Here is a 23535-nt window from a genome sequence, read left to right on the forward strand (position 1 = left end):
TTGAGCACAGCTAACCTCGCACAGACTAACCTCTGTGCCGGCCACGTGCCGCCCTTTCAATCTTTTACTCTGTGTGGCAGGCAACTGAGATATATACAATGTAATTGCGAGTTCCTTTTTTGGGGACCACTGCTAAGAGTTCCTTTTTGTTTGAGGTTCAAGTTCATAACGTGGAGATGCTGACGTTGGACTGGGTGAGCACAGTAAGAAGTCTTACAACACCAGGTTAAAGTCCAACAGGTTTGTTTCAAACATGAGCTTTCGGAGCACTGCTCCTTCCTCGGGTGAATCACCTGTTCACCTGTTCTTGGTACCTGTTCACCTGTACCAAGTTCATAACAATTGCAAAATTTAGTGGAAAAACTAAGACCTTTGATTTATTAGTTTTTATTTCTATAAACACCCATATTCTACCCTCTAAACTTGAGGTCCATCAAATCTATGCTACCACTGCATGCATTGAGGCCCAATTACCTTTTCTTGCTGACCTACTTGGCCCCTGGATAAGCCATGCCTCTTTTTAAAAAAAATATAATAAATTCTCATCCTTGTTCTGAAATCCCACCATGGCCTTTGCTATCTCCTCCAGTCACACAACCCTCTGATCTCTATGTTAATCTAATTCTGGCCTCTTGAGCATCCTTATTCTTAATGGCTCCATCGTTAGTACCATTGCAGAGTCTTGCACTCTGAATTCCATCCCTATAGCTTAAGCCTTTCTATCCCTCTACAGCTCTTTCTTATTTTAAGATAGGAGTTGTGTATTCCAGATGCTAACTACTCACTGCATTTTTAAAAATGCACATGTCACCTTTGGTTGGTTCTTCAATCCTTTTAAATTGATGTTACTCGTGATGATTAACATCTCTTAGATCTTCTTCTCTTAATCATCTATTTGAGGAGAACAATCCCTGCTTCTCAAACCTCTCCTCGTTACTGAAGTTTCTCATCTCTGGAACAATTGCACTGAGTGCTGCCTTGTTGCATTAGAGTGCAGCTGGTGTTTGGTGAAACGGGGACGAAGTGATCAGTCCCTTCCTTTTCCCTGATTGGTGAATACTTCTGCTGTTTAAAATAAAAGTACGGTCTTGGGGAATTTGGAGGATAAGGAGAAAGAGGGACAGTACAGAGCTTTGGTGGTCGGAGAGCGATTCTGATAAGAAGTAGCCCAACTTACCTCCACGCAATTCGGAGGCGGAGCTCCTGAGGTGACATCAGGATTCAAAAGTGAAGCACGGCAAGTGGAAGCTGCTGATTGGGTGAGTACAGACGGTGAGTATTTATACTATTATCGCTTATAGTTTGTACAGTCTTTATTTTGTAGTTTTCTAAGGGCTATATTCTGCATTAATAAGGTCAATGGAAGAAGGGCCAGACAGTGCTTGAAATTATTTGATTTTGGCGCCCTTTAAAGGTTTAATCCAAAGGGGTACGTCATGGCAGGAGAGATTACATTTTCTCCTGAGCTCATTTCTAGGGCCATCACGAGTGCTGGAATGTGTCTCCAGTTGCAGCTCCTGGAAACCCAGTTTTGGAGCTGGAGTTTTTGTGGCTGTAAACAAGACTTCAGAATGGTATGTTGCCTCCCTGGTGCTAGGCTACAGGACATTCTGGAGGGGGAAAACGAATAGCCAGTGGTTGTGGTACACATCGGTACCAATGACATAGGGCTGAGGCAGAGTTAGGAAGTACGTTGAAAAGTAGGACCTCAAAAGGTATTGATCTCATGATTACTACTGATTGCAGGATGACTACAAGTGCCATGTGCTATCAGATTAAAAATAGCAGTATATATTAGATGAATAACATGGCTGGAAAGATGGTGTGGGTTTCCAATTCCTGGGACATTGGGACTGGTTCTAGGAGAAGTGGAACCAGTCCAAACTGTAGGGGTTACACCTGGGCAGGACCAGGACTGATGTCCTCGGATGAGTATTTGCTGTATAGTTGGGGAGGGTTTAAACTAGAATGTCAGGGGGATGGGAACCTGAGCAGGGTGGCATGAGAAAGTGAAACAAGGATAGTAATAAAAGAAAGCAGTAAAATGTGAAAATGGTAGACAGGGTAATCGAGGATGAGAAAAATAAGGCCACAGTACAAAGAAAAGTTAGGATGATTAAAAATGACAAAAAGGCAAATCTAAAGAAGTTGTACCTTAGTGCACTAAACATTCAGAATAAGGTAGATGAATTGATAGTGCAAATACAGGTAAATGGATATTGCCCCATAGCCATTAGGGAAAAATGGCAACAAGAACATCAAAACTGGGAACTTGATATTCAGGGATATTTGACCCTTCAGAAAGACCGGAGAGAAGGAAAAGATAGTGGTATGTGCTGTTTAATAAGAGATGAACAAAGGGTGGCACAGTGCCTAGCACTGCTGCCTCACAGTGCGAGGGACCTAGGTTCAATTCCGGCCTTGGATGACTGTGTGGTGTTTGCAATGTCTCCTCGCGTCTGCGTGGGTCTCCTCCGGGGCACTTGGTACCTCCCGTTGCACAGGTTAGGTGGATTGACCATGCTAAATTGGCCCTTGGTGTCCAGGGATGTGCGGGTTAGATGGGGTTACAGTGATAGGGTGGGAACCTGGTTAGGGTGCTCTTTCAGAGGATCGGTGCAGACTTGATGGACTGAATGGCCTCATTCTGCACTGTAGGGATTCTGTGATTCTAATTGAGGGCAATTGAGAGACTATCTGGACTCTGATGTTATGGAGTCCATTTGGGTGGAGATAAAAATTTGTGTCAGCTGCAAATTAGGTCATTAATATAGACCAAGAAAAACAGTGATCCTAATAAAGCAACAAGTATTCATCACCATTTTGTTTCTCGTCACCCCGCCAACTTTGTATCCATACTGCTTTTATTCTGCGGTTCAACTTTTCTGACAAATCTATTATGTTGCACTTTTATCAAATGCTTTGTGGAAGGCTATATAGAGCACTTCAACCATATTCCCATGATCAACCCTTTTCTGTAACCTTAAATGAGTGAAATGTGATTTGCCCTTATTTGAATATTGTAGTCCTTTTTGGAAGAAGTCATCTATGTTGTATCTTGTATGCATATAAATATTTAATTTGGGCAGAACTAACCACTGAAACTGGATTTGAAAGTCTCTCTGTCAGCTGTTCGTATCCGTAGACTGATAATTTGGAATGATTTGGGACAAGGGGGAATGAAAAGTAAATTTTAAAAATCCGATTAAATAAAAAAAGCTTCTCTCAAAAGGTAGTAAATTATGTAATCCAACAGATAAAAGTACACCTGGGGAGTTCAAAAGGGATGTGTTTTGAGGTGAATAGCTTTTTGTCCATCACTCCTTGGTGAGTGCCATTATTAGTTCCAGGCTCGTATATAAAGCTGCACATAGGCACTCACCATGTCTATAAAGATGTGTAGGATTCTGACTTTGCACTTTGTCATAGAATTTACAGTGCAGAAGGAGGCCATTCGGCCCATCGAGTCTGCACCGGCTCTTGGAAAGAGCACCCTACCCAAGGTCAACACCTCCACCCTATCCCCATAACCCAGTAACCCCACCCAACACTAAGGGCAATTTTGGACACTAAAGGGCAATTTATCATGGCCAATCCACCTAACCTGCACATCTTTGGACTGTGGGAGGAAACCGGAGTACCCGGAGGAAACCCACGCGCACACACTGGGAGGATGTGCAGACTCCGCACAGACAGTAACCCAAGCCGGAATCGAACCTGGGACCCTGGAGCTGTGAAGCAATTGTGCTATCCACAATGCTACCGTGCTGCCCCACTTAAACAATGATCAGAAAGTTCTGCACCTGACTTGTACTATACCTGACCTTCAGCAAGTGAAAACGCCTTCTTCCTCATAGCTGACATTCCCAACATATCATTGCAGCATTCACATCTTGGATTGATTTTTGTGCTTAATATTATAAATAGGTGTAATTGGAACATCTGTTCCAAACATAGAACAGCACAGAACAGGCCCTTCGGCCCTAGATGTTGTGCCGCGCAATGATCACCCTACAAGCCAACGTATCCATCCTATTCCATTAACCTTATTTTTTAGGACACTAAGGGAAATTTAGCATGGCCAATCCACCTAACCCGCACATCTTTGGACTGTGGGAGGAAACCGGAGCACCCGGAGGAAACCCACGCACACACGGGGAGGACGTGCAGACTCCACACAGACAGTGACCCAGCCGGGAATCGAACCTGGGACCCTGGAGCTGTGAAGCATTTATGCTAACTACCGTGCTGCCCTGAATCATGCCTCATTCTTGCTGCTCTTATTTGCATTCTGTCTAAAGCAGGGGTGGCAAACTCATTTTCTCTTATTGGCCTGATTTAATATTCTGACACTTCACATTCAGCAGACTGAAACATTTTTCTCTCCTATAAAATGATTTAGAATGTGGTTTTCCCAATGGCAGGTTGTGACGCATGGGTGGGTCGTGGGTGGATATAGGGAGGGTCGTGGAGCGATCGGCCGCGGTGTTCTCGCAGTGGTCCTAATTGCGAGAGAACTCCCAACGATCGCTGGTGGCGTTTTATTGAGAATGGCGGCTGCTGCCACCTTTTTAAGCAAGAAGGAAATTAGGCTGTATACAGTCTTCTGGTCATAAGCGGCAGCGGTGGGCAGGTCATGCGTATGTACATGCTTTTGGTGCCAAATCATGGAGAGCTTCTTCCCACTTTCTAACTGCTAGCAAGCTGGGAAGGTGAATCATTTTCTTACAAGTGAGAGACGCACACCGACAGGGTACCTACTAGTCAGGATCTCCACAACTGGATCTGCTGGCAAGAGCTGCCAAGGAGAGTCCAGGGCAGGCCAAAGCAGTGCTCGTGTTAACTCTCTGCAGAGCTCCAGGACCCCTGGTGAACAGCCTACAAAGAAGAAATTTAACTCTGGAATAGAGCAGTATAAAGATGATTTATTTGTATGTTACATGCAGGGGAGTACTGGAAAATGAGAGAAGGTTCAGATTTTGAAAAAGAAGTGGTGGGAGAAAAATCCCTTTTTTGAGGTTGAGACCCCAGAGTCAGTTATTAACTTGTAGCTGACTATGCTGCTGTACCTGACCTGTGATAGCACGTTTAAAACATGCTAAAAGCCCACTAGGCCATCCGCATTCTGTAGTAGCATCTTCCAGGAGCGTCCAGTGCTGAGTACAACCATACAACCAGCATTTTGTTGCTATTGCCCTTCACAATGACCTACATGTGCGAGGTTGGATTTTCCGTACTCGGAGATGTAGACAGCACTAAGGAACTGACTAAACTCTGCACCTGATATGTGCATTTCCCTCCCCTCCTGAGAACCTAATTGGAGTGAGATTGTGAGGAGCAAGTAGGCTCACCTTTTGCATTAAAGGTTAACGTGGTGTGGGTCGAAAAGGTGGGCCAGCTGGCAAAATTGGGTCCCAGGAAATACGTTTGAAAAACATTGACTCAGATGACCTAGCTATTTTATGACAAACATGCTGGTTGTACTCTGCACTGGACGCTCCTGGGAGTGTAGCTTACCTTTAATCGCAGCATCAGTTGTATGGAACATTGGTAAATGTAGATACTTTTGCAATGACTGCTAATTCAAAATTTAACATTCGTATGCATAATCCATTCATGGGATGTGGATGTCACTAGAAAAGTCAGTGTTTGTTGCCCATTCCTAGTTTCTTTCTAGAAGGTGATGGTGTAATGCCTTCTTGTGGTACACCCACAGTGCTGTAGGAAGGGTGTTTTGGATTTTGACCTTGTGACTGTAAACGAGCGGAGATTACAATTCCAGTTCAGGATGGCACATCCCATGAATGGAGGGGAGCATGCAGCTGGCGATGTTCCATCCCATCGCCTGCTGTCCTCTCGGTGGCAGATGTTGGGAGGTGCTGTTGAACAGGCATGGCAAGTTGCTGCAGTGCATCTTGTAAATGGTGCACACTGTACACCTGTAATGGAGGGGTTAATATTTAAGATGCTGTATGGCGTGCCAATGCTTTGTCCTGGATGCTATTGAGCTCCTTGTGTTGTTGGAGTGACACTCATCCAGGCAGGTGGAGAGTATTCCTAAAATTCCTACAGTGCAAAAGAAGTCCGTTCGGCCCATCCAAGTCTATATCAACCCTCTGAAAGAGCACCCTACCTAGGTCCACTACCTCACCTTGCATTACACTCCTGACTTGTGCTTTGTAGATGGTGGAGAAGTTTGGGGAGGTCAGATAGCCATCACAGAATTTCTAATCTCTAACCCCCTGATCTCACTCCACATATGCTCACCTGTTGAGTATTGAGTATTTTCTGTTTTTATTTTCTACCAGTGAAGACGATTAACAAGGTTTAAAAAGAACTTTTGGTTTTGTAAAGGTACTGAAGGGTAGGAATTGATTCTTTTTCTTTCCAAGGAATCTGCATGCATTTGGCTGAGGCAATATATCTACTTTTCAATTCAGTCATGAACAGTTTTACCACCATCATAGCTAGATGGTGCAAATTAAATGATCAGTAGGACTGGACATGCACACCTCTGCCTCTCCAAGATGTATGGATTTTACCATGTAAATTCCTGCATGGTGGGGACTGCAAGGGATTCTGTCGCGTATCCCACCATTTTGAGCCGGCGGCACAATAGCAAGATCTGGTGCCTGCCACCCCCCCCCCCTCCCCCTCATCACCATGATGGTTGCTGGATTAACCCCCCCCCCCCCCCATCAGCAGTTAAGTGCTTTCTGCAGAGAAAAAGAGGAAATGAAAGTACTTATCTTTTGAGATGTTTATAGACACTGCGGTCAGTTTCACAGCAGGCTACCTGAGCTCCATTCAAGCGTGAAGGGAAATTAAAATAATCCAGACACCTGGCTGTTTGGAAGCTATAAATTTCAGTCTACTAAAAGCCATTTCTCTTAAGTGAATCAAGGTCTTTTAGATCAAAGGATCTGAAGGGGTCTAAAGCCTTCAGATGTGGTTTTGGCTTTCTATTAAATTACAGCCACTGTATTCTAGACATCTATCTGAGTCAGCATATGTAAGGCACAGGCGAGTGAAAAAGCAGTGATTTTTGTTTCCACTGTTTCTGGTTGGACTGCTATTTAGCTTGCAGGCGGGGTGACTAATGTGGCGGGGGGGGGAGGAGTTCCATGCTATACGGGATCTGCACGGAGAGTGGGATGGGCAGGATTTGCATTGTGGTGGGGGGGCCCCTTTGACAGACGTGGGAGGCATCTACCTTTAAATACCCCTTGGCCCACTGTGTCAGGGCCATGCTTGGAAATATTTGCACCAATCCATGCCTACTGAATCCTGGCCCAGAGGGCCGGAGAATCACGGACACCTGGAGAATCGGGAACCTAGCCTTTGCAAATAGGTTATTTTGACCTCCTTGCATCCTCCCATTGGCGCAGGACATAAAGGTAGTTGCCGCCGCCAGCAGAGGACTGGATAATGAGAACAGTGCCAGAACCTATTGCTGTGAGACCATAATTGTGTAGTTGGAACACAACAATGAAATCTGCATTTTCTTTCAAAATACAAGGCGGCATGATGGCGCAGTGGTTAGCACTGCTGCCTCACGGCGCTGAGGACCCAGGTTTGATCCTGGCTCCATGTCACTGTCCGTGTGGTGTTTAGACATTTTCCCCGTGTCTGCGTGGGTCTCAGCCCCCACAACCCAAAAATGTGCAGGATAAAAAGATGGCCTAAATTGTCCCTTAATTTGGGGGGGGGGGGGGGGGGGGGGGGGAATTTATAAACATTTCAAAAAAATTCTTTCAAAATACAAAATATGATTCTTATCATTCTGCAAATTGGTTATTTGATCTTTTCTTTCCTCATACACAACTCTATCCCACTGTACAGTACCTTGCTATATGACAACTATGCGGTACGGATTTTGATCACCTACTTTCAACAACCCAGATCCAAGGCGGGTTTGACTTTCTAAACAGCCAATGCTGGGATAAAAAACAACTCTAGTCACGTTTTCTTTTGAAGAAGGTATTGAGTTGACCTTGTTATATCATTTTAAAATGAAAAAATAAATACGTGGAGAAATAAAAAGCAGGAAGGAATAGTAAACAGCCAAGAAGAATAAAAGAAGACACACGCAGCCATGCTCTGGGAACGGACAAAATATGAATGCTGCATTTGGATACCAATGAAACAATGGATATACACATTAAGAGGATTTAAGGTTGTAAATAATAATTCATTTTTAAAAGATGATCAGGATTGTGGGGGAAATCCATTTAAGATAAACAGGATTTATATAAAGAGATCAAACAACATCTGTGGAAAGGGAAATTGAGTTGATGTTTCTTTGCTGAAAGATCAAACTGAAATATGAACTCTACGTTTTCCACAAATACTGCAGAGTATTTCAATCGTGCTGTTTATTGCAGATTTTCAGCATCCACAGTATTTTATTTTTTTAATCAACTAAGAGATTAAAAAAAGTCGTGATGATTCTTACAAAGTACCACTTGGGTCTGGTGTGGCATACTTTTAATTTTGGACTCTTCTGCCCAGCAGAAAGGTGCAACACTGGTTTACCTGGATGGTACCAGGGACTAAGGACCTGAATTATGAGCAACAAGGAAAAACTGTTGCAACAAGGGCTCTTATGCTCTTGTGCTGAGGGGAATTTGACACAGGTATTCAAAAATCAGCAAAAGAATGTACATGTGCATTCCATTGTAAGTAGAAAACGAGTGGCTTAAGATGTGGAGTAGATATAAAGGGGGAAATCAAAATAAGACTGCTTTGCCACAAATGCTGAAGCAAATGTAATTAACCAAAAGATACCCAATAATGACCTGAAGGAGGGACTAAAACAGGACTATTTTGTAAAATTAACTCACGATAGGAACCTAAATTTAGCACAGTCAAGTGATCCAAAGACGTACTGTAAATACATTTTAAAATAACCTGTTTGAGATCAAGGGTTTCTTCCAGTTGAACACCAGGAAGATCAAAATACCATTTTTGTATTACGATCCCAGACCAAATCCCAACAGTGACTAGGATACTGGACAGGAACTCCAATATTTTAATTTTGTAAGACTGTGAAGAGGAAAGAATCACTCCTCACTCCAGAAGTGATTGCACGAATAAATAGGAATATGGTATAGTAAAACAAACTTTATTGCAAACACAGTTTTAATAATCTTTATTGTCAAAAGTAGACTTACATTAACACTGCAATGAAGTTGCTGTGAAAAGCCCCCAGTCGCCACATTCCGGCACCTGTTCGGGTACACAGAGGGAGAATTCAGAATGTCCAAATTACCTAACAGCACGTCTTTCGGGACTTGTGGGAGGTAACCAGAGGAAAGCCACGCAGACACGGGAGAACGTGCAGACTCCATAGAGACAGTGACCCAAGCCGGGAATCAAACCTGGGACCCTGGAGCTGTGAAGCAACAGTGCTCCCCACTGTGCTGCCCTTTTTATGTCTTTAACATCACATTTTTGTTTGCACAGAGTGCTGAATTTGGGTGCATTTGAGTGCCATAGTGAGAGTTTGGTGACGGGGATATTAAGCGTTTATTTTTAATTTTTATCTCTAGTCTAGTCTTTTATTTAGTTAATGAACTTAAAAGTTGTTGTTTGGTTGAGAAGAAGGTGAATTTTCAATCGACTTTAAATAAAGGTTCTACTTGTAACTACTTGCAGCTGGAGCTTGTTAACTAGTTAATTGGATTAGGCCAGTTTGCAGAGGCTAGAGTCACAGTATAAATCTGAGCGAATTTGGCTGCATTTGAGTGCTATAGTGAGTTTGGTGACTGAGGGAGTTGGGTGAGGAGGGAGTAAAGTGCTCTTTTCATTTCATTTCCTACATTTCCTCAAAGAGCGTGAAGGGAGCCGGGAGTTTACAGAGTACAGCTGACTGGGAGCAGAGTCTGAGGGCGGAGTTCCAGTTGGTCCACAGTGCAGCTGTATTCTGTAAGGTAAGAGGGGATGGAGGCTAGGGCAGTTGCATGCTCCTGCTGTAGGATGTGGGTGGTGAGGGATACCACGGGTGTCCCCGCTGACTATACCTGCGGTAAGTGCACCCAACTCCAGCTCCTCGGAGACAGTGTTGGGGAACTGGAGCTGGATCAATTTTGGATCATCCGGGAGGCAGAGGGGGTAATAGAGAAGAGTTACAGGGAGGTAGCCACACCCAAGGTACAGGACAAGAGTAGCTGGGTTACAGTCGGGAAAGAAAACGAACGGGCAGACAGTGCAGGGATCCCTCGTGGCTGTTACCCTTCAAAACAAGTATACCGTTTTGGATGCTGTTGGGGGAGGGGGGTGACCTACTGAGGGCAGGCCCAAGCGGCCAGGTTTCTGGCACTGACTCTGGCTCTGGGGCTCAGAAGGAAAGGGGGATAATAGAAAAGCTGGGGAGCATTTTGGAGATAGTGACCACAATTCTGTGACTTTCACTTTAGTAATGGAGAAGGATAGGTGCGTGCAACAGGGCAAGGTTTACAATTGGGGGAAGGGTAAATACGATGCTGTCAGACAAGAACTGAAGTGCAGAAGTTGGGAACATGGGCTGTCAGGGAAGGACACAATTGAAATGTGGAACTTGTTCAAGGAACGGATACTACGTGTCCTTGATATGTATGTCCCTGTCGGGCAGGGAAGAGATGGTGGAGTGAGGGAACCATGGTTGACAAGAGAGGTTGAATGTCTTGTTAAGAGGAAGAAGGATACTTGTGTAAGGCTGAGGAAACAAGGTTCAGACAGGGCGCTTGAGGGATACAAGATAGCCAGGAGGGAACTGAAGAAGGGGATTAGGAGAGCTAAGCGAGGGCATGAAAAATCTTTGGCGGGTAGAATCAAGGAAAACCCCAAGGCCTTTTACACATATGTGAGAAATATGAGAATGACTAGAGCGAGGGTAGGTCCCATCAAGGACAGTAGCGGGAGATTGTGTATTGAGTCAGAAGAGATAGGCGATGTCTTGAACGAGTACTTTTCTTCAGTATTTACAAATGAGAGGGGCCATATTGTTGGAGAGGACCATGTGAAACAGACTGGTTATCTTGATGAGATACTTGTTAGGAAGGAAGATGTGTTGGGCATTTTGAAAAACTTGAGGATAGACAAGTCCCCCGGGCCTGATGGGATATATCTAAGGATTCTATGGGAAGCAAGACATGTAATTACAGAGCCGTTGGCAATGATCTTTTCGTCCTCGCTGTCAACAGGGGTGGTACCAGGGGATTGGAGACTGGCGAATGTCGTGCCCCTGTTCAAAAAAGGGAATAGGGATAACCCTGGGAATTACAGGCCAGTTAGTCTTACTTCGGTGGTAGGCAAAGTAATGGAAAGGGTACTGAGGGATAGGATTTCTGAGCATCTGGAAAGACACTGCTTGATTAGGGATAGCACAGATTTGTGAGGGGAGGTCTTGCCTCACAAGTCTTATTGAATTATTTGAGGAGGTGGCCATGCACGTGGATGAAGTTAATGCAGTGGATGTGGTGTACATGGATTTTAGTAAGGTATTTGATCAGGTTCCCCATGGTAGGCTTATGCAGAAAGTAAGGAGGCATGGCATAGTGGGAAATTTGTCCAGTTGGATAACGAACTGACTAACCGATAGAAGTCAGAGTGGTGGTGGATGGCAAATATTCAGCCTGGAGCCCAGTTACCAGTGCCGCAGGGATCAGTTCTGGGTCCTCTGCTGTTTGCGATTTTCATTAATGACTTGGATGAGGGAGTTGAAGGGTGGGTCAGTACATTTTCAGACGATACGAAGATTGGTGGAGTTGTGGATAGTGAGGAGGGCTGTTGTCGGCTGCAAAGAGACATAGATAGGATGCAGAGCTGGGCTGAGAAGTGGCAGATGGAGTTTAACCCTGAAAAGTGAGTTTGTCCATCTTGGAAGGACAAATATGAATGCGGAATACAAGGTTAATGGTTGGGTTCTTGGCAATGTGGAGGAGCAGAGAGTTTTGGGGTCTATGTTCATAGATCTTTGAAAGTTGCCACTCAAGTGGATAGAGCTGTGAAGAAGGCCTATGGTGTGCTAGCGTTCATTAGCCGAGGGATTGAATTTAAGAGCCATGAGGTGATGATGCAGCTGTACAAAACCTTGGTAAGGCCACATTTGGAGTACTGTGTGCAGTTCTGGTCGCCTCATTTTAGGAAGGATGTGGAAACTTTGGAAAAGGTGCAAAGGAGATTTAGCAGGATGTTGCCTGGAATGGAGAGTAGGTCTTACGAGGAAAGGTTGAGGATGCTCGGCCTTTTCTCATTAGAACGGAGAAGGATAAGGGGTGACTTGATAGAGGTTTATAAGATGATCAGGGGAATAGATAGAGTAAACAGTCAGAGGCTTTTTTCCCGGGTGGAACAAACCATTACAAGTGGACATAAATTGGCAGCACGGTGGCTCAGTAGGTTAGCACTGCAGTCTCACGGCGCTGAGGTCCCAGGTTCGATCCCGGCTCTGGGTCACTGTCCGTGTGGAGTTTGCACATTCTCCCCGTGTTTGCGTGGGTTTCGCCCCCCACAACCCAAAAGATGTGCAAGGTAGGTGGATTGAACACGCTAAATTGCCCCTTAATTGGAAAAAAATAATTGGGTACTCTAAATTTAAAAAAAAAAAAACAAGTGGACATAAATTTAAGGTGAATAGTGGAATATATAGGGGGGATGCCAGAGGTAGGTTCTTTACCCGGAGAGTAGTGGGGGCATGGAATACACTGCCTGTGGAAGTAGTTGAGTCGGAAACATTAGGGACCTTCAAGCAGCTATTGGATAGGTACATGGATTACGGTAGAATGATGGGGTGTAGATTAATTTGTTCTTAATCTAGGACAAAAGTACTGTACAACATTGTGGACCGAAGGGCCTGTTCTGTGCTGTATTTTTCTATGTTCTATGTTCTACCACATCAAAAATAGTCCCGGTTAATATGTTCCTGGAAGGGAGCTTCGCGAGTTTGAGGAGCTTGGAGGAGAAATTTGGGGTGGTAAGGGGAAATGATTTTAGATACCTACAGTTGCGGGACTTTGTTCGTAGACAGGTCCCATCTTTCCCGCGCCTCCCGCCAATGGGGATCCTAGACAGAATAGTCTCTGGGAGGGATGAAGGGGAGGGTAGAGTCTCGGGTATTTATAAGGTGCTCATGAGGGAGGAAGGGTCCCAGACAGAGGAACTGAAACTTAAATGGGAGGAGGAGCTAGGCGGGGAAATGGAGGATGGGCTGTGGGCAGAGGCCCTGAGTAGGGTAAACTCGACCGCGACATTTAAGGTCGTTCACCGGGCCCATATGACGGTGGCTCGGATGAGCAAATTTTTCGGGATAGAGGACAAATGCGCTAGGTGCGCGGGAGGACCAGCGAACCATGTTCACATGTTTTGGGCATGCCCTGAGCTGAGGGGGTACTGGGAGGGATTTGCGGGGGTCATGTCCCAGGTGCTAAAAACAAGGGTGGTGATGAGCCCAGGGGTGGCAATTTTTGGGGTTTCGGAAGACCCGGGCGTCCAGGGGGAGAAAGAGGCCGATGTGCTGGCCTTTGCTTCCCTGATAGCCCGGCGACGAATATTATTGGCGTGGAGGGACTCAAAGCCCCCGAAGACTGAGTGGTGGCTTGCGGACATGTCGAGTTTCCTGGGGATGGAAAAAATCAAGTTCGCCTTGAGGGGTTCTGTGCAGGGGTTCACCCGGAGGTGGCAACCATTTATTGACTTCTTTGCGGGAGAGTGAGCGTCAGCAGGGGGGTGGGGGGAGGGGGGGGGGGGGTTAGAGTAGAGTAGGAGGGAAAATATGGCGGGTAGTACCGGTGGGAGGGGAGCGGGCTTGTGCAATATGTTACGGTGGAAGTATTGAAAGTACGTGGATGTTTGCACATTTTTGCCTTTTTTGCTTCCTTTCTGATGATGTCTGTAACTGTTTATAAAGCCAAAAACTACCTCAATAAAATTGTTTATTAAAAAAAAAATAGTCCCGGTTAGTAGGGCTGGTAGCGGTATGTCAGTCACCATGCCAGAAAAGGTCAACGAAACCTCCGCAACCTTCTACTGGGGGCTGTACTCATTAGGGGAACTCGGGGATGAAACAGTTCCTGAACAGACTGGACATGCTGATTGTGGGGGGAGGGGGTACGAAAAGAGATGTGGCCTGGAAGCACCATTAGAACTGGGAGAAGCCATGGAGAGTATCTACTCCATGATGGCGCTGGGGCCAGATGGATTCCCTAAGGACTTGTCAGCATTGGCCCCGCACCTGTGGGAGATGTGCGCAGACCTGCTGGTTAGGGGCACCCTGCCACCAACACTCTCACAAGCCAAAATATCTCTGATACCCAAAAAGGACAAATACCCGACTTGAGTGCATGCCCATCTTGCTATGCAACGTAGACGCAAAGATCCTGCCAAAGGCCCTGGAGAGCCGCATGCCAGAGGTTGCAGAGGACAACATGGGCCTTGTCTAGGGCAGGCAGCTAACATCAAATATCAGGCACCTGCTGAACGTGATACCCATCTGGGAGAGAATACCAAGTGATCATCTCTCTGGACACAGAAAAGGCCTTTGACAGAGTCGAGTGAACGTACTGGAACGGTTTGGGTTCGGACCAAGATTTACCTCCTGGCGAGCATACAGACAAACACTACCAGCTCTAAATACTTCCACTGCACAAAGGCACGAGACCAGGATGCCCATCTCCAATGGCCAGTTGGATAACAAACTGGCTAACCGATAGAAGACAGAGAGTGGTGGTGGATGGCAAATATTCAGCCTGGAGCCCAGTTATCAGTGGCGTACCGCAGGGATCAGTTCTGGGTCCTCTGCTGTTTGTGATTTTCATTAACAACTTGGATGAGGGAGTTGAAGGGTGGGTCAGTAAATTTGCAGATGATACGAAGATTGGTGGAGTTGTGGATAGTGAGGAGGGCTGTTGTCGGCTTCAAAGAGACAGATAGAATGCAGAGCTGGGCTGAGAAGTGGCAGATGGAGTTTAACCCTGACAAGTGTGAGGTTGTCCATTTTGGAAGGACAAATATGAATGCGGAATACAGGGTTAATGGTAGGGTTCTTGGCAATGTGGAGGAGCAGAGAGATCTTGGGGTCTATGTTCATAGTTCTTTGAAAGTTGCCACTCAAGTGGATAGAGCTGTGAAGAAGGCCTATGGTGTGCTAGCGTTCATTAGCAGAGGGATTGAATTTAAGAGCTGTGAGGTGATGATGCAGCTGTACAAAACCTTGGTCAGGCCACATTTGGAGTACTGTGTGCAGTTCTGGTCACCTAATTTTAGGAAGGATGTGGAAGCTTTGGAAAAGGTGCAAAGGAGATTTACCAGGATGTTGCCTGGAATGGAGAGTAGGTCATACGAGGAAAGGTTGAGGGTGCTAGGCCTTTTCTCATTAGAACGGAGAAGGATGAGGGGCGACTTGATAGAGGTTTATAAGATGATCAGGGGAATAGATAGAGTAGACAGTCAGAGACTTTTTCCCCGGGTGGAACACACCATTACTAGGGGACATAAATTTAAGATAAATGGTGGAAGATATAGAGGGGATGTCAGAGGTAGGTTCTTTACCCAGAGAGTAGTGGGGGCATGGAATGCACTGCCTGTGGTAGTAGTTGAGTCGGACAAGTTAGGGACCTTCAAGCGGCTATTGGATAGGTACTTGGATTAGGGTAGAATAATGGAGTGTAGGTTAACTTCTTAAGGGCAGCACGGTAGCATTGTGGATAGCACAATTGCTTCACAGCTCCAGGGTCCCAAGTTCGATTTCGACTTGGGTCACTGTCTGTGTGGAGTCTGCACATCCTCCCCGTGACTGCGTGGGTTTCCTCCGGGTGCTCCGGTTTCCTCCCACAGTCCAAAGATGTGCAGGTTGGGTGGATTGGCCATGAAAAATTGTCATGAAAAATTGTCCAAAATTCTATGATTAACCTAGGACAAAAGTTCGGCGCAACATCGTGGGCCGAAGGGCCTGTTCTGTGCTGTATTTCTCTATCTATCTCCCCGCTGCTGTTTGCTCTGGCAATCGAGCCACTGGCGATTGCCGTCAGAACAACGCAGGGGCGAAGAGGTATCCGAAGGGGGAACAGAGCGCATCGAGTTTCACTCTGTGGATGACCTGCTTCTCTACATCTCGAACCCCCAGACCACAGCATGGAAGGGAAAATGAAACGCCTCACTGAGTTTGGAGCCTTCTTGGGTTACATGCTCGACCGGTGCAAGGGCGAGATCTTCCCTGTAAACCCGCAGGGGGAGGGACTGAGATGGAAGGATTACTGTCGAGCCCAAATCAAAACCAAATTCCTCTACCTGGGGATCCAAATAGTCCACGACTGTGGATCTGGATGGGTCTGGTGCAGGAAGTCAAAAGGGACCTGCAGAAATGGGGGCAACTTCCACTCCCTCACAGGGAGGCTACGGACAATCAAAAATGAACATACTGCCCAGGTTCCTCTTCCTGTTTAGATCCCTCCTGACCTACAGCCCCGTGGCCTTGTTCGACACTGAACATACTAATCATGGCGTTTGTGTGGGCAGCGGGGAAGGGGGGCAGAACCCGAAGGAGGGTTCGTGCATTGGGATGTTCCTCAAAATCCTGGCTGCAGCTGATTCTCCTTCTCCTCCCCCCCCCCCCCCCCCCCCCCCCCAGCGGTCAACACTCAATGAGCCCAGTGGTAGTAGCCACACTCCCGACGTGGTACCAAATGAGGCAACACTTTGGCCTAACCGAAATGTCCAGCCTGGCCCCCACCAGCAACATCCACAGGTTTCCATCCTCAATAATGGACGCCACCTTCAAAATGTGGAGACGAGATGAGAGGACTCTGACGGTTAGGGACATGTACAAGGTCGATAGTCGTATCCCTGAAGGAACTCACAAGAGTTTCCAATTGACGAGAGGAAACGACCTGTGATACATTCAGGTCAATAATTTCCCCTGTAAGAAAACAATATAATACCCCTAGACACCAGGACATTTGTTAGTGGAAGAACTGCTGGATGCATGCAACCTTGGGCAGCACGGTAGCACAAGTGGTTAGTACTGTGGCTTCACAGCGCCAGTGTCATTTTTGATTGTCCGTAGTCTCCCTGTGTGGGAGAGTGGGAGTTGCCCCCATTTTTACAGGTCCCTTTTGACTTCCTCCACCAGACCCATCCGGATCCATAATTGTGGACTATTTGGATCCCTGCTGGGCCACTGGTTGAGCTGAGAGTGCGCGTTCTCCCCGTGTCTGTGGGTTTCCTCTGGGTGCTCCGGTTTCCTCCCACAGTCCAAAGACGCGGAGGTTAGGACCAGGATTGACCATGCTAAATTGCCCTTGGTGTCCGAGGGGGTTATTGGGTTACGGGGATAGAGTGGAAGTGAGTGCCTAAGTGGGTCGGTGCAGACTCGATGGGCCGAACGGCCTCCTCCTTCTGCACTGTATGTTCTAGGACAAGGAAACTGTGGACCTGTACGGGCTACTGTTGGAAGAGGTACGCTCCCCACTGGATGAGACGAGGAAGGACTCTAGATTGAAGCACTGCACAGGACAAACTTCACCTCCCCATGCACAGGGCTGAGTCTAACATGGCTAACAGCAGCGCGCAGTGCCTTTCTGGTGGTGGAGATAAATTGAGTAGTGCTCGAGGAGGCATTTCAGGGGTGGGGGGAAAGAAAGACACTGGTAAGCCACTGGACAAACAGGATGGAGGGAGGTTGTTTTTGGGGGGGGGGGGGGGGGGGGGAAAGAGTGGGCAAAGGCATGCAAAGAAAACAAGAGGGACAAGGGCCAAAACCGAAGAGGACAAAAACTTTTTTTAAAAATTAAGCAGCAGAAACATACACAGACACATCTTTACTGCACCAGATACCAATAATACAATACATCTGATTCCTACATTCATCGCATTGGCTTCTTCTAAAAAGTAAGCTTCCTTGGCATAGTTCAAACAGTGCACAGCTTTGGAATCCTCATCATTTCTGCTTCCACCACCCTCCTGGGCAGTGAGTTCCACTTCATTACCACTCACTGTGAAGTGGTGATGAGCTGGAAGATGCTGCCCTGCAGGCAATTTCAAAAGGAAATTGGAATGAAAGAAACAGGGATATAGGGGAATGGGACTGGCTGGATTGCTCCATGGAGAGACTACACCGACATGATGGACCAAATAGCTACTTGTTCTATGACGCAATCAAAACTGGTCTTGCAAATGCTATCCATCACCAAGGCTGCTTATTTCCATGTTAACATCATTGCCAAGTTCCATCTCTGAATCTTTTTATTACCTAAATTCCTATCCCTGCCACATTTAAATTTTCCTTTTCTCTAGTATCCTCCTTGCCAGAATCTGTAAATTCCAGATCATTTAAAAAATCTTGCTATAATTTCTCTCTCTCTCTTCCCTTCCTTGGCTGCTCCATTTTTGTTTGCCTGCACTGGCTCTCTAAACCCCCCCCCCCCCCCCCCCCCCAATAGAAATCCAGTTTTGATTCCTTGAACTCCTCTCCACAACAGATCACTGTGCCTTTGCAACTTTCTACAGCTTTATTTCCCCTCCTGTGTCTCTCTCTCCAAGAGCAACCAAGCTTTTTGATTGTCCTCCCCCACCCTTTCCCACAAAGCTCTCCATCTGTTCATTTCTTTGCCAATGAAGCACCGTGGGATGTTTCTCTTTTTTAATAAAAGAAAATGGTATAGAAATGCACATTATTGTTCCTCGGCTCTTTTTTGTAATCCATAGACTCTCTTAGCAACTGACTTTTCTCTTCAAAATGATGCTGCTTAAGCTCTAAGGAGCTCCACTTCTTCACAGCAGCTTAGCCAGAATTGAATGGGGCAATTTCCAGGCTTGTGTGTAAAACTATCTTTATTTCAGAGTGTGACTTAAACCAACACAGATGCTTTTAAAAAAATATTTTACTGGTTAGGATTCAAAACAAAGAAATAAAGTGAGAAAAATGAAATATGCCAAGAATAGACCAATTTTAAAAATAAATAATCTGGAGTACAATGGCTCGAAGCCCTTTGGCTCCAAAAATTTCCATGAATTTCTAATTTCTTTAACTATTCTCATTGACCATTTGCTGTTGAAACATTACTGATTTTGCATTGTAAAATGTTCTGAAATTCTGTTTGGCTTAGATATTTTCATGTTGGTGATCAGATCCTGGTGATGCCCTCCAATTTATTTTAAAATCTTTTCTGTGTTTTCTTTTGTCTGTGTGGAACAAAATAATTGAATTGCAACATTGCAGATTGCGACACGTTTCTTAAAATGTTCACAACTGAGTTTGAGTTTGAATTAATGGTGGTGGAGTGTTTATGTTGTTATCACCTGTTGAAAGAAGCTGCATGAAAAAGAATGGCCATGTCGGAAAAGTTGTATGTGAGAAATGCTAAGAACCTGACTCATTTAATTTTCTTTCTGTTCTAGACCTTTACGGGCCACTTTGTCTACTATATCAAATCTGCATTGTGTGAAGATGATATTTGGAATATCCTATTTCATATAGGGTACAACCATGAAAAGGAAACCTTTGAACTGAAAAACAAAGTAAACACTAACCGTGTGAAATTGATGTCTTTTGAGCTCTTCTTGGCTGGAATTGAATGTGAGAATTTACTTGAAATCTGTTCACAAATAAAAGGTAAGGGCTATTCCGAGCTCAATGTACTTGAAGAACGGAAGAGCAGCATGGAAGACGTGAGAGGTTGCATTGATGCAATGAAAAGACAACGAAGACTAGAAGACTTGCATGCATCAGTGACGCGAATGGAGATTCGAAGACCGGACAGTGAACGGTTAACAAACCATTACCTGAAACATTTGATGTACAAGTCTTCATCACATGTAGATAATGATGAAAATCACTTGGGAAAGCAGTTAAGTAAAGTTAATCTGACACCTGTACATCACAAAAAAGAGACTATTTATGGTGCTTCTTTGGAGGACATGACTGATGAGATTTATCGTCCTACACCATCTCTTCTTGCTATGTCAAGTTCCCCTCGTTTAGGATCAGATGAATACTTGCAGTCGCCCAGTGATAACTGGAGAGCAGAAAATAATTTTAACATGTCTTTCCAGGCACTTGATGATGATTTGGATCTTTACACAGCTGAAGATCCTAGAAGCACTTTAACACCGAGATGGACAGATGCATCTAGCCATAATACAAGATTGATCAAAAATAATGACTTAAGAGGTGTGTACCATGAAACTTCGCATCTTACCAAAGAAAGTGTATCTAACACAGTTGCGTTGAAGTGCCAAATGTGTGGAATGTCCAGTGGTACTATAACTTGCCAAAAATGTGACAAGGCTCTTTGTAACCAGTGCCATCGAGACACAGGAGAGTGTTCACTTGTCTCATACAGACATGAATATCCAAGGGCAGTGGGTATCTTATCACGCTCATCGTCTGTTCAGAATGATCTTTCTGTGAGTTCTGTTCCGAAAGAGAAATGTGCATTTTCGATCACATCCCATTATCAAGAACGCACACCCAGTTTCAAGGGCACCACCACATTGCGCTGTGGATTTTGTGACAAACCGGCCGCAAAGTTCACTTGTATGAACTGTTCTAAGGTCTCCTGTGATGATTGCAGGGCTGTTTATCATCAAGATTTATGCAACAAGAATAAACTGCACAGTTTTCACCCAAACGGCCAGCTTAATTACAAATCTGGCAAGATTTATTCCCCGTACAGGTGAATTATTCAATCTGGAATAAAAATGCATGATCAGCCCTGGAAAAATCTATGCTGAGAATATTTTGAAAATGGGTAGATTGTAGAATGAATATTGTTGAAATATAAATGCACACTGTGATCTCTTGTACTATGTACCTTAAGATATTTAAGTTGCTGCTATATTTTTCAAGGGCTGATGTATGTACATTAAAGCTGCTTTAATTTAACAATCCATACTAATGTTGCAGAAAGTGAAATAATGGTTCAGAACCTGGAGCAAATGCCTTGTTACCAGAAATGAATGGGAGACAACAAGCTGCAATATTTAATGTAAAGCTGTCAGATGTTTATATCATGAGCCTTGTTATTGATGTGCAATTTTTCTCTAGCCATTTTCTAATGTGATAGTGTTTCATAATTACTTTTTACTTACAATAGGTGGGCAAGTATGTGTTTTCTGATACCTATTCTGGTATTCCTTGGCTTATCCATGCATTTTTTTTTGAAGACTGTTAATTTTATGATTGCTTGTATGAATAAAACTGTGTAACTGGCAATGCTAAATTCGGATTTGTTTTTATTTTAAAGAAATAAGGTAAATTGTGTCTGAACCCTAGTTTAACACCCTCATACTGTTAGTCTGAGTTTACCAAAGAAAATACACTTGTTCTTTAATTTTTGACTCTCCTGAGCTGAGGTTTGAGCCCCTCATCTTGTTCACAGGCTATAATGTCAGTTGTGATGCACACCTTAAAAATTGATTACTATCTGCCACCAAATTTTTGAACTGTAACTTTTGTCTGTGCAACCTCCCTTCCAGATAGTTCATGCCAATTTAGGAGCAATTTAATCTGTTCCCTAGCATTAAGGTAAAAAGAAGATGCAGTTCTAAAACTTTCCCTACGCTTTCATCCTTTTTAAAAGTCCTGAATCATGGCAGTTGTACAGGTCCTGTTCCTTCACTCAAGTGGTCATAGTTGTGAGTTTCAATACTCTTCAATTTGGCTGGTTTAGATCATTTCTTCCATTATGCACTTCCAGTTGGGATCAATGGATTATAATTAAGGTGGCTATTCTCAGTTTTATTTCCTTACTTCAACCGACTGAAGTTGCTGATACCACATACAGCATTCCTGTTGTTGCTCACCGGAGATTGTCCAACTCCTCACAGACTAGAGATCAAACACTTGGAGCCTTCTGTTATGTATGGCTTGGTATGGTATAAAGGGGCGACCAAGGTTTATTGGGCTGGGCAGGAATGTGGGTTGAGGTAACACTCAGATCAACAATGTCTACTTGAATGCAGTGCAGACTTGAGGGTCTGAGTGGCCTACTGCTCCCAATTCCTAGGTTCTATACAAGCAGGAAGCAAATGTGAATATTTTAATTTTTGAGATTGGGAATTTCTTATTATTGTGACTGTTGAATGCAGCTCCATTCAATACCGCAGCAGTACCTTTCTGCAGGAATTTATTATTTCATATATTGGATGTGATCTATGCACCAATGCATATAATTTTATACCGTATCCTGGCACACTCGACAATTTGGAAGGTTTTGTTTATAGTTAAGAGCCTGTTCCTGTGCTGTACTTTTTCTTTCTTCTTTGTATATGGTGACTGCTCACATGGTTTCAGGTAATCTGGAACTGTTTACATGGTTTCACGTACCCTGGAAAGCAGTTATTGGGAACAGGAGTAGGCTGTTCCGCCGCCTGTGCCTGTAACACAATTCGTAGATCATGGCTGATCCTTATCATCACTTCATTTACCAGCCTTGGTTCCAAATACTTTAATACGCTTAACAAATAACCATCACTTGGTCTTGGAATTTTCAATTGACTTCTCCTCAGCAACTTCTTGGGAGTATTTCCACACCATGCTGTGTGAAGAAGCTGTTTCTGACATCACCCCTGAATGACCCACCTTGAAGTCGCAGCTATGGCTCCTTGTTCTGGACAAATAGTTTCTCTCCATGAACCCTATCCTACACATTTCATCTTAAAATGCCTCTGTTAGATTACCTCTTCATATTCTACATTCAAAGCAACACAAGCTTAATCTATGCATCCCATCCTCATAATGTAGCTCTCTCTTGGCCTCTGTTATTCTGGTGATTGTGCTGCAGTCCGTCCTTCCAGCAATACGATGCCCAAAACTGAAAATGGTACTCCAGATTTGGTATAACCAGAACTCTATACAACTGGCATAACTTCCATTGTGTTCTATCATGAAAGCTAATACTCCAATAGTCTTTCATTCTTTCTGTATCTGTCATCCAGTTTTTAATCAATTGTGAGCATGGACCATGGACTTAAATCTTAACAGCCAATCCTCATTTAAATTTTTGTTCCAAGATTGGCCTCCATTCTAAATTAGTGGGCATGACACAAACCAGTATGATGTCATTTCGTTATGCCTGTTTAAAGGCCGAGGGCACAACAAAATGGAAGGATAGGATAGGATTTGGAAGACTTGACCAGAAGTGTGGAATTGTTAGATGGCTGCAAAAAGGGTAAGATTGCCCTTGTTTGTCAGATGTTTCCCTTGATTTCCTTTGTGTTGTGAAGGGCAGGAGAGAGATGAGTGGAGGTGCCATAAAGAAGTCAACTGGAGCATTGTGACCATGAGTTTGTGGATTTGGGGCGGCAAATTGATTCCGTGACCTGACTCGTCAGGAAAGGTTAGCTGGCGTCTAGTGGCACTAAAATCTTAATACTCTCCCCTTACTCTGCCTTGCCATGCTATTCCATTCAAACCTTTCTTCATCTGGGTCATTTGATGCAGCTCCTCTCATCCTCATTCCCCCTTCAAACACTCAACTCCTTCCTCTCAGCAACTGCATTACTCACTCATTCACTTCCCTCCATTCTCATTACAACTATTGAAGTGACATTGAGGCC

General features: G+C 44.6%; 1 protein-coding gene across 3 annotated transcripts in view; it reads left to right on the forward strand.

Moving 5' to 3' along the window:
- LOC119969486 (spermatogenesis-associated protein 2-like) overlaps positions 1 to 21197 on the forward strand; it is a 36723-nt gene extending 15526 nt beyond the window's left edge. For all 3 annotated transcript variants that reach the window (XM_038803165.1, XM_038803167.1, XM_038803166.1), the window contains exon 3: positions 19375 to 21197. In XM_038803165.1, coding sequence (XP_038659093.1) covers positions 19375 to 20655 — 1281 coding nt within the window. In that variant the 3' untranslated portion in view covers positions 20656 to 21197. The remainder of the gene's footprint in view (positions 1 to 19374) is intronic.
- Positions 21198 to 23535: the final 2338 nt, after the last annotated feature.

Source organism: Scyliorhinus canicula, chromosome 7, assembly GCF_902713615.1.
Source record: "Scyliorhinus canicula chromosome 7, sScyCan1.1, whole genome shotgun sequence".
NCBI lineage: Eukaryota > Metazoa > Chordata > Chondrichthyes > Carcharhiniformes > Scyliorhinidae > Scyliorhinus > Scyliorhinus canicula.